Source organism: Pelecanus crispus, chromosome 3 (assembly GCF_030463565.1).
Source record: "Pelecanus crispus isolate bPelCri1 chromosome 3, bPelCri1.pri, whole genome shotgun sequence".
NCBI classification, from domain to species: domain Eukaryota; kingdom Metazoa; phylum Chordata; class Aves; order Pelecaniformes; family Pelecanidae; genus Pelecanus; species Pelecanus crispus.
Genome location: NC_134645.1, coordinates 58,635,147 through 58,647,312, shown reverse-complemented (window position 1 = coordinate 58,647,312; position 12,166 = coordinate 58,635,147). Strand labels below are relative to the sequence as shown.

The 12,166-nt window shown below is 41.8% G+C and overlaps 1 protein-coding gene across 1 annotated transcript in view; it reads right to left on the bottom strand.

The window, feature by feature from the left end:
• SASH1 (SAM and SH3 domain containing 1) overlaps positions 1 to 12,166 on the bottom strand; it is a 580,485-nt gene that overhangs the window by 16,755 nt on the left and 551,564 nt on the right. The window contains exons 10-12 of the mRNA XM_075707699.1: positions 7,743 to 8,578; positions 3,684 to 3,755; positions 1,087 to 1,230 (exon numbers count right to left, since the gene is read on the bottom strand). Of these exons, the coding sequence (XP_075563814.1) occupies positions 1,087 to 1,230; positions 3,684 to 3,755; positions 7,743 to 8,578 (1,052 nt within the window). The remainder of the gene's footprint in view (positions 1 to 1,086; positions 1,231 to 3,683; positions 3,756 to 7,742; positions 8,579 to 12,166) is intronic.

The following is a 12,166-nucleotide window of genomic DNA, read 5'->3' as shown; positions in this document are numbered from 1 at the left end:
TTTAATTGTAAATTTCGATTAAATAGCCATAATGGTAGCACTGCCCCTGGTTATAAATAGGTATGGCTAATAGTCCTACAGGAAAGGGATTCTAACGTCACAAAGCAATCACATAAAACTGGTCACTTTTCTGCCTCTCTGTGCTGCCTCCAGATTTTGCAGTTCAGGGCTGTTATTTTGAATCTTACAAATTGCTCCTTTTATAGGCGCTAGTGCTTTACACTAATACCAAAAGGCCAGTCTGGTGGGGCATGACTCCCTTTCCACGTCCATCCCTCCACGGCTGCGAGCGTCCCCGGCGACCCAGCGGCCGGCAGGATGCCACGCGGGGGCGATGTCAGCCAGCGAGAGCTCCGCTTTCCCGGCGCCTTTCAAAGCTGTTACTTGCACATTTCAAGTGGCAAGACTGGTTTTAAACAAATGCTGAAGAATTTTTGACACTCCACCAAAGCAAGGACCCAAAGTATACCAAAAGGGAAAAAGACAGCAATTGTTCCTACGCCACTGAAATTCAAAGCCTAATTTACAACTAATGTACTTCAGGTTTGCCTTTAAGAATAAGCTGTAAAAATCTGTAATGAAAGAATAATAGGAAAATCTTCTGTGGAATGCCCCTTTCTGACTATGTCATTTTAATGGGCTGCTGCAGAGGGCAAACTATGATGGAGAAAAGAATCTCTAATAGCAGAGAGGAACTGTGTATGTGAAGTTATGCTGGGAATTTAAACTAAGGTGTAAATTGCAGATTAAATACATTACTGTGACCCTGTGTCACAGACCGGTTCCCTTAACAAATAATGATGATAGATAAAGAAGTGGAAATATAGAGCGAGATGTGTAACGCCATCAACCACAGGCTTCTGCTGATGAGCTACTTGAATGAAAATCTGAAAATGCATTTTCGTGGTTTGGCATCTATAGGAAGCCATTTCACAGTGAGGGATTTTATAAGAACACAGGAATAAGCCACACCACATAGTCTTGTTAGAAATTTCTTCAAAGATGCCTTGAAGCATCAAGCATTGGAATCAATATTGATTATCACTTCTACACTATTAAGTAGATTCCATTGCAGACCTTACATACCTGTTCAGACAGAGAGCTGCTATATTTTTTAGACATCCTTTTCTTCATGGTTTCTTTTACAGACTTCACCTTTTTGCCCAGAGATATACGGGAGGCAGAGGGTGATTTGATCACCTCCTTATAAACAAAGTCTCCTTCTTTGCCCTGCAAAATAAAACAGGGTTTAAGCCTACAAAATACAAGAACCATTTTCTTCCTCAGTCGGCAGTCACCGCAGAGGTATCCAGGCAGATGCAGGACGGCAGCATGGTGTCCTGTTTACTACCCTACATTCACTGTGGAGACCTTGTGCAAACCACCGTAGCAGTCCACCGTACCTTACTCCTAAGGTCTGATTTGTAACCTTTTCTGCAGGTACTGTGTGTAGATGTGTTGGGGTCTGTTAGGATGCCTTTATCCCTTTGAGTTTCAGGTAAGTATTTGACCTGATACAAAACTCCACAGCTTCAGCCTAAGCCCCCTGACAGGACATACAATAGTAGCTGTGGCTCATGTTGGTCAATACTACACACAGTTTAACAGTTGTAAAGGTACCTCTGAGATCCTAGCCAAATACATACCTCTGTGTGTGTATATATATGGATACCTACATTTGGCTACCTAAATTTACTTTTTATTTTCAGACAGGCATTCAGTTAACATCTCTTGATGAGCGTCTCTGTGGTTTTACTGTGGCTTGTTTATAAAAAAAAAAACACACAAAAAGCTACTAAATCCATCGACCATGGTAGAAAGTTACACTTGCACAGCTATTCTTAAGACACACAACAGGGTACTTCCAAACTAAATTAGCTGGTCCATATATAGTGGATGACAAAGACCAGCTGCTTTGAATGCATTTAACCTTTTCTAAACCAGCTTAAGATACCTAGCGTTTACTTACACCACAAGCACACACAAAGAACCAACACGGATCAGTTGACATTTTGCCAAACTTCCTTGTATGACTCAGCCCTTATTCAGATTGTCCAGGCAGTATGTGAGACATGGTCTTTCGTTCTACAGCGTGTCAGGAACCACAGCAAGGCAGCTCTATTAGAGCTACTACCAGCACCCTCCATTGGTAAGGGTGCACCAAAAATCACAACACAAGAAGGAGCAAAATCTGTTTGGCCAAATAGATTGACTACTGAATATGGTCTCCAACATGGTTTAATAATCCTTCTGAGGACAATTTAGGTACAGAAGATGACAAACCCTAAAATAAGTGTACGCTATATTCCACACAAAAGATTTATCTTTTTTTCTAAATTTACGTATGTTTGCTACTTTACTACTGTTCTCCCAAAATGTTTCTCTGAAATTCAGCTGATATTTCATTTCTGACAATTCTGTATTTTTTTCCTTTACAAGTTGTTTGTGATTACAACTTCTTTGGTAACTTTTGGTCTTTTAGCAGAAATTAAGGACAGCTCTTTGCCTTATCTTTCTGAAAAAAAACACTTCCACTTAATGGACTTAAAGGTTTTAAAGAAAAAAGCCTTGATCTGCGTAAATTCTTCTGGTGCACTCTCCCACTACTGATCCTAGCAGGAAAAAATGTAACATCTAGATTTCACACTTTCCTATACCAAAACCACTCTGAACAAAATATGCCAAAGTATCTATGTTTAAAGACAGACACTGTAAGTTTGGAAGTCAGCTTTTTTACTGAGTTGAAAATTGCTAAAAAAAACACCCACCCACAGTTTTGGCCAATTTAGGGGTAATTTATGATGTTTAAAAAAAAAAAATCAGAAAACCAAAAACAACCCCAAAAACCCAGCTGACATAAAAAAATAATACAATGCTGGCATATAAAATGTTTCATAATTTAGACTTGATTTAAGTGAACAGAGAAGTTATCAGAGCCAATGTTGAAACAGAAAAGAAAAACATATATGGGCAAAAGGAAAAAATATGTCGGCAATTTCATTTGATATGATGTTGTGGCTCATTTCTGTTCTGTTATTTTTGGCCGCAGGCTGACCAACAGTAACACTGGAATCAACATGAATAACATAAAATGGAATTAATTCTCAGGGGAGATGTTTTTTTGTTTGTTTTTTTTTGTTGTTGTTGTTGTTTTTGGGTTTTTTTTAAACACAAAGAGCTCTGAGATCAATTGTGCAGCACCCAGCACAATGGGATCCTGGTCTACTCCAGAGCTCTTAGATACAATTAGAAAACAATAAATCTCTTACATAATGACTTCCACCCAAATAACTTGCAGATCTCCACCAAATGAAAGTTTGCCTCATCATTCCAAATAGTAAATATTTTTACCAAGAAAGTATAGTAATCATATGTTTTGCTTGGGGTGATGCTCTGAGGAAGTCAGACATAAGAATAGCCCACAGATGTGCCCCCAGATCTGCGCTTTGATCACTTGTTCCTGCCTCTTTACACATACGGTATATAAATACTTGTACACATATGGATATGGGTGGGTATGTTATTCTCAAAGCTAAGGAAGTTTGAGGTTAACAAAGATACTCTGCTTTCTTGGATACCTAAGCTATTATTACAGACCTAAAATACACTTCAGTCAATTATAACTCTATTGCAAATTTCATTTTATGCTATTTCAAGTCTGCGCCTTCTTGTCTTAAACTCACCATTTGGTCAGAACTGTTTCCAATATGAAGAGAACGATTTGTCAAGTCAAATCCCCCAAAGCTACAGGTTCTCTGAAAAAAAAAAAAAAACGAGGATGGATACAATTTTATCACAATGATTAGCTCACTCAAAACATATGTGATTTGGAGAACACCAGTGAAAACACAAATGTCTGCAAAAATGGAAACAAACAAACAAACAAACGGATGGGAGATTATAAATCAAGAAATCTGTTATAAAGCAATTTGAGTCATTTGTCTTTTCCAGAGACAACTCCTTGGCCTAAGGGCTGCTGCTGTTGAGTCATCTATCACCTACTCTTCTTTTCAAAAAGAAAAAAAGACTTTTTGGTCTGAGGAAACTGTTGATCTTATGCATCAAGTTTTCCAGGGTGCTGGCAACTCCACTTCAGCACTCCCATCTGCCTTCATAAGTAAGTTCACAGTAGCACTGCAGCAGAGAACCACCAACCTTTTAAAACACTGAATAACCTACCTTCTGGGAATAGCTGCATAGACTCCATTTCCACTGAAATACAGGGAAATGCTAGAGGCCTTGTAGGGCAAGCCCTTGGTAAGAGGAGGGAAAAAACAGCCCAGCTATCCATAAGCACTGTGTCCCCAGAGACTCAGCAAGCCCTGATTCCAGATTAGGTATTTACCACCAAACCTGTGGTGATACATGGCAGCTCTTGTATTTCTGGGAGAAAGTACGCTATGTTTACAGTGCCACAATCACCTACTGGAGTGACTCAGTTTTGGCTGAATGCACAGATGCAGCTTATCATAATCATCCTGAATAAAAAAAGAGAAAATCAGCACTATGACACTGCTTCCTTTCCAATAGCAGAGGGCAACCAGAGTCAGTACAGTTGCATTTCCACAGCCAACCATTGCTTAACTGTGGCAGATGAATCCCTGCAAAAGCTTTGGTACTGCTTGAAAAAAGACCAGATGCTTAGGGGGCTCAGAGAGAATCCAGCTTTCACTTTGCAATCCAAAAGGTAAAACCGCTAGCTTTTTATTTGGCCACTGAACAACCAGCTGCACAGTACTCAAGTACCTGGCCCTGCCAGAGTCTCACAGGGCAATCCAGGGAAATGATGGTATGGCAGTTACAATTTACTTGCACAATTTCAACTCTGGGCTCTGAGTGTGGGTTGTGAGACAGGCAGATGTCTATTTTAAGTATAAGAGTTTGAGTTAAGACAAACAGGAGGCAGATCAACCACTTGCGAACTGTAAGTTCTTGGGGCCTGAACTACCCAACAGATTAACTTCGAAGACACCTTAAGACTCAGCTAAGCATCAGATGAGACCTACAAAGGATTGCCCAATCAGTACCGTGAGTGTGTACTTGGGAGTCAGTAAAGACCCACCACCTGAGAACTACCAGCCTGCTTTGACACTCTATTAGGAAGAAGCAAGCTCTACAAACTGCGCCGCTTAAACAATTACATCAATTAGTTCTATTAAAGCAAACGTTCTTCCTGCCCTGTTCACTGCTAATCAGCGTACATATCAGTAGCTTTTAAAAACTTGTCTTTTCTAGCTTTTATGTTGGGTGCTGCGTACCTACAGTGCTTGGATGACAGTTTTTGTACCCACCACAACTCCGCTAGAACTCAAGGCCAGCTTTGTTGAGGCCCCACACACATTAAAGAGAGTGCTGCGATGTAAAAATTTTTTTAAGTGTTTTTTTTTTTTTCCCAGAAGACAATGTGACTATGGCACAGCTTTTAAAAATTGTTTTTGGAAAGCATTTGAGACCAACCACAAGCAATAAGATCAATTTTTAAAGCACAGCACGTTTAGCTATGAGTAATGTCGTCTTATGAAGAGTCCATTCTAACTAACCCTACAGTGTATGACAATCCCAGCAATGAATAGAGGACATCTGGAACTGCTCTGAGCAAACTTGTATGTCAAACCAGCCAGCGCTCCTCCTAAAGCAGTCTTCTCAGAGAGCAAAATGTCTGTTGGTTAAAAGCTTCTGAATAAATGTACCATATTAAGGATGCTTATTGTTTCATTATGGACCTCCCCATACATTTAACATTTAACTTCCACCTTCAGATTCCAGTAGCAACCCTGGCAATACTGTACCAAACAAAAGGTCTGTGTATGAGGAGAGGGATATTCAATGGAATGGCCATGCAATCAAACGTATTATCATTTTGGGAGAAAAGAAAAACTGATGCAATTTGAAAATTTCATGCATGTCCAGGTCACTGAAACAAATATAAATGACAGAAATGAATGGCAAGGCAAGACAGAGTGACCAATTCCACTGAATACGTAGGCATTGCAATTTCCCTGAGGTTGCAGCAAACAAACATTAAGTGTTTCTAGGAAGGAGGATTAGCATTAGTTGAAGTTTGCCAGCTTTTTGCCACTTCAGGAAGAAGTGTGTTGAAAAAGCTAGTAAGAGCAGCATGTCTCCACCATTTATCCCATTCGAACAAGGCTGGAGGAGCAGTTGACTGCAGAGTTCCTCGACAACAACAACAAAACGCTATCCATTTCTTCCCCGTTTGTATCTCTGAACTAGCAAAAGTCAGTTCAGATGGTTTTCATAATGAAATTACTATAGTGAGACTACTTATTAGATGAACTGAAAAGTTTGTTTCTGTCATCGGTATTTACAAAGACAGTTTTAGAGGATATTTTTAATTATGGGGTATTTCTAGCACATACAAGTATGCCTGAGATACGCCTATTGTTCAACCCACAGAAGGACAAGTAAGGTTTCTCTTATCATTGTAATATCCTTATGGGAAAGCAGTGTCTTTTGAGTACAATGTCTGTGAAAATAAACTGTACCCTGTGAGTGACAGGGCAAGCAGCCAATGCAGAAGAAATAGTGAAGATGCCAAGAGAAAACATTTATCGTATTGGGTAGAAAAAACCTATCTATTTTGTGGCCAAAGAGCAAAAAGTAAACCATGAACGCTTGGTCACCTCCCACAGGTTATTCAAGGAGACCAAGGCTGTGACTCTTACATTGAGAACACCTTACACCTGAAGAAATGAAGCAGAGACCTCTCAAAATAAAATCTGTAGTTCAAGACGAAAAGCTGTTTCTACTGTACTGTTCACTGGAATATCTTGCTTAACGTTAAGGGTGCACTGCTGTTTCCACCCACTGAAGCAGGGAATGTAGCTACATTGTCAACTAGACAACAGACTAGCTGGCTCAGCCTTGGAGATCTGGCTGGCCCCAAAGACAAGTTCCTAGGAAACTCAGCATCATGGTTAAGGGAACTGTCAGAACTGGGTCATATAACCAGGAAACAGCTTTGGATCTCTCTGGAGTGTTCAAATCACTTAATTGCCCATTGTACAGCACAATCTCCTTTTTTGGCCAGCCCTTGTTCCCCTTCCACAATGCTCTGAGGGAAGGTGCCACCTTCACCCCATGCTAAAAAGAAGGAGCAGTGGACAGGGACAGAGCAGAAGGGGCACTTCTGGTGGTGGTGGAGCAGCAAGCAGGAGGGCAGTGTCTACGTAATACAAAACTCCCTGCCTTTCTGCAGCTGTGTGTGTAGCAGAGAATACAGAGCTGGGTGGGTGAATTGATGAGATGCAAACTGAGAAGGGGAGGGCCAATATGAGGCAATGACAGCAGGAGAGAAATAGAGCACAGTTGACTAAGGATGCTCTAATCCTCTGAAAATTTTGTTCATCTCTTGGTATCCCTTTAAGAGAATACCAACTCCCAAGAGCATCACAAAGAACATGTTTATAGCATCTCAAAGCTCCTCTCTTCACCAGTGATCTCAATTTCTGCACTAGGTGGATTTAAAAAGCAGCATTTTACCATATTCGTGCTCTCTCATTGAGTTATTCTGTACACATAGAAACTGCAGACTCAGCAAAACTCTTCTGTGACGGGTTTATAGTAAACTCTTCCCTTACAGCTGACGTACAGCGCTTAAGAGTTTCTAATGGCAAGGAAAGTGGAAGCACTGAATTTTAGTTAAAAATATAAAGCAGAAAGTGTCGACTGCAACCTCACAGAAACTGGAAGACCACCTTCATGGCAACTCTTTGACTCACAGACTTTTGGTGGATTCTCAAGAGAACCCTTTTAGTACAGCGATCCACTGTGGCAGCCCACTTCCTCTTGGCCTCCTCATCCTCCTCCAGCAGGCATCTCCTCAGGTCCTGCTTGTCGGCCTTGCTCAGGGTCCTGTCAGTAACGGGACGCACCAGCTGTGAGAGGTTGAGGTGACTGTACAGGCTTCTCTCCACCACATAGGTAATATTGAACTCGCTGACAGAAGTGCGCCCTCGTAGCCTTCTGTTTGGGAAGCCACAACCTCCACCCCCTTTCGTTTTGTGCCGCAGTAATTGTAGGTCGCAAGTTGCGGGAGATGCTCCTTTCCTAGCAGGGCGCTGGCAAAGAAAAGCTCTGGAACAGGAATAGTTAGTATCCGTTTTCTTCAATCGGATCTGCTTCCTTACACTCTGAATCTCCTCCAGGGACACCAGAAGATGGTGCTTGTGCCTGTTGCTGTCATAAAAGCAAATGCTTTCTGTACTTACCCCATGGCTCAGCGAGCCGAGGCTCTTCTTCATTTCCCCATCTGTCAAGGAGCGGCAAACTTTCTGGGTCTTCTCCTCTTCCGGGTAAGAGAAAAATGTCCCGAGTTTCTTGGGAGGCTTGATAAGGCCACGGCTATCAGTTTTGCTGAAGGTCTTCACCAGCTTCCGGTTAGCTCCCCACGTATCAAGACTGCTGGATGAGGGAGAAGTAGTAAGTGAGTCCGAGTCGTCCTCTGGCTGCTTTTCGCAGGAGCCGTCAAAATAGAATTGCTTCTTGTGAACTCCAGAGTAAAGTGCCGATCTGTCATCCAGTATAGGAGAGTTGTCAAGTGAGTGCTCTTCCACACCTACAGGGGACAAAAGCAGCACAACACATGTCATCATCCATAATTCTCTAAGATGTTTTGCTGTAGAGCCTTACTGTATTTATTTAAGATATCGCCCACTTAAGATGGAAGAAAACTCTTCCTGTTACAAGCAGCCCAGAAGGTATCTGTGAGTGGATAAATCTGAAGCAGTTCCTTCCATTTGTGAAGTGAGATTTCTGCAATGAGTTAACAGTAGACAGACAACAGCAACCTGTAAACAAACTCATCGTTATTTTAAGTTTCTCTCTTTCATCTGCAGCTAAGTAAGACCACAGATGGTCTCACTAAGAACCCCTAAAAAGCTGGAACTGGGATCTGTTTCTCATGTTTTTCTTTGACAGTTGCATATGATGCCTAGCTCTAGGGAGATCACAACAGGCCAGAAGTATACCCAGGTATTAAAAACCAAACAAGTATCTCTCAGGTCCAGTTTTCCAATACCCAGTGCTGCTGCTGCAGAAAGCAGTATTTTTCCCAGAAAGTTACGGAGCTGAGCTCCAGGATGAAATTAAAAGTTTTGGGTTTTCGATGGGGGAAGAGGCACCAATTTTAATCACACAGAATTTACTTAAAGAAAAAAAGAAGTAGGTCAAATTACAGGTGTACCAATTTCAACAGTGTGCAGGTAATGACAGAAACTCTCGGTTTTCACCAAATGCGTATTTCACAGGAAGGGAAGACAACTTTTCGCAACACAAGTACTGGAGATGGGCAAACAGCCAGGTCTCCTTTTTGGAGCAGAGAGAAGGGAATAAAGGACCCGAAACTGCAATTCCTTTTCACATTTAAGAAACTTTTCTCTGGTGTTTTCTTCTGAGCAAAGTATAGGCTCAGGTATTAGTGCACTAACAAGGGAAGAGTCAAACAAGAGTACACATCTTCCTCAGTCCTTCCTGACAAATTTCACAGCATTCATGGGTATGTATCAGAAACACACACAGAAATATGACTGTATTTATTTGCCAAAATAAATTTCTTGCCTGACCTAACTTTGCCTTCATCTTTGATTGCTTCCACAGTCTTACAGTAGAGCTAAATTTGAACCATTACCAAAATACCTATGATTTACTAAATTTGCTCATTCCATAACAGGGGACACAGTGGAAGATGAAAGATTAGTTGCCTTGTACAGGCTTCCTGTCTCACCTTCAGTTCACTCTGTTTGCAAAACGTATTTGACATATATTTGCTGAAACCTAAGATGATATTTTACCAAGATAAAACTCGCTGTGACAGTGAAGGGATAGTGGATCACGTCTGACACACAACTTACATTCTTTAGAACTTTTCTGGGGTAGGTCTACAGATTGGAGTCTGATTTTGACACCGCTTTCACTGGACTGTCCAACTTGCTCTTTTTCCCCTTAACTTCTCAATTTGAACAGAAAATAGAGATTCTCCTGGGACTGAATATGTGCTGATAAACAAATTTAGTCCACTGAGTAAATATGTTTTTAAACAGCTTGTAAAATATGCATTGTGTGTCAACACTGTAACAGATGTTATTTGGAGTGAGTCCATGACACAAAGCCATAATGACACAGATGTAGATGTGATTTGTTTTTAAATGCTATATAAGAATGGTGCCCAGGAATTAGGAAGCTTCACTTCTGTAGCTCACTAGCAGCAGACTAACACAAAATACAGATGGATTCAGACTTTGGCACACTCTAGTGAGTATCAGATCATCCAGATGTATATGTAGTGTGATAACAGAGTTAGTAGTAGAAACGTGGGAGAAGGATCTGGGACTAGTGTACTTTTCTTTAAAAACTACAGGAACATATAAGGCAGATTTGGCAAACTTGTTCTTTGTGAAGAAATTTTTTGAGGATGATTATGAGGAATCTTTTTTCTGGGGAACTGCACGTCAGTTTTCAAAGCAAGCCTACTCTCACACTTCGTTAGCTGTTGAACACTGATGAATTTACTGAAATTTTACTGATGTTACTCAATCAAATTTTATAGCCAACTCCCCAAAACCTAGCCATCTAGGATTTCACATTACTTCACATTCTTAACACAGATTCAAATAAGAGCAGCAAACAGCTCAAGAACCAATCCAGTCAACCACAGGTAACTTGGAAGGCCAGACAGCAATCCCCAAATCTGACCAAGGTATTTTTGTCATCTTGCAGAGCCCTCTGACATATCCAAATGGGAATACAGACCTACACTGTGAGATATGGGGATGGACAGCATTTATGAAGCACTTTTAATTTGCCACATGAAAACTTGCGTGTAGGGAGAAATTACCAGAAGAAAAGTCATAGATATCTACTCCTAATACAGACCTGGCTACTTAAGGGACCTTCTACTTATGCAGAAGTTATGTAGAAGAAATCCATGTTGTTATTTAGCAATGATTGTTTTTGCTACAGTTTCCCAAGAACCAATCTACAGAGGAACTCCAGAGTGCTAGATAAAGTACAAACTCAGAGTTATAGATAACGTATTCAGAAAAGCTTGGAGTTAAAACAGAGAAGACAGGCAGGATATGGAGAAAGAAGGAAGCGGAGCAATTTTTTTTTTTTTTTTTGAGACAATTGTTAACTCAGTGATTTTTCACAGGGGTCGGGTTGGAAAACTGTGGGGAAAAAACCTGAAAAGAACTGGGACACTTAAGTGAAAGACAGAAGAAGAAAAGGAAATAAGGAGGTGAAGCACTGTGAGAGAGAGAACAGAGAGCAAAACAGACAGTCAACATGCTGAAGAGAAAGTCTGGTCAAACTGCAGGAAGGCGTCTGCATGCCCAGCAGCCCCTGGGCTGCCTGCTCCTGCAGCTGCTCCCACCCCTGGAGCCCCCGGCTGATCGCTCCCTGCAGCTTTTCCCAGGCCCTCAGGGAGGGAGGGGGTAGGACAGGCTTCTCTGGGGTCCTTCTTTCCCCAGAGCAGGGGAGAAATAGCCCTGTTTTGTTTGCCCCGCCTCATCAACTGTATTTTTGCTTCCAAGGTAACCCAGCTTTATGCTCGCCCTACGAGGTGACAAAACCTTTTCAGACCAAGACAGCTGCCCAGTCCAGAGCTCTAGGCTGGCTGTGCCCTTCATGCCAGCCAGTAACACCATCACCACGCAGGAGAGAGGCAGGCTAGATCATGAATCCGCCAACAGCTTCCTGCCACATACCCCCAAAGATGCACACATTCTCCTTAAATGCACTAGGAAGGAATCATAATGCAGCTCAGCTCTATTGCAAAGCTGAGGGGAACTGGCATATGATCCCAGGAAGACCACTAACACAGAGGGGTGCCCACAATTCCAGTGAGAACTCAAGCAGGGCTGTGCAGAGAGGCTCCTGAGGCTCAGGCTCCATTAATCCAAGTGCTCACACACGGATACAGGTCATCCGGAGTTAATTCTGCGGCATGGTGTTCCCAGGGGCTGAATTCTGCTTCCCATTTCCCCACCCTCCTCCTCCTCCCTTCTCTCCCCCTCTCCCTTAGCAGCAGGGCTCATTCAGGAGCCAAACTGCAAGCAGGCTCCCCCAGAATTAGGAGTTAATATTACACAAGGCAGTCGCTATACCACAAGAATGTCTGATAGAGTTTCTGTACTTTTGCCACGGG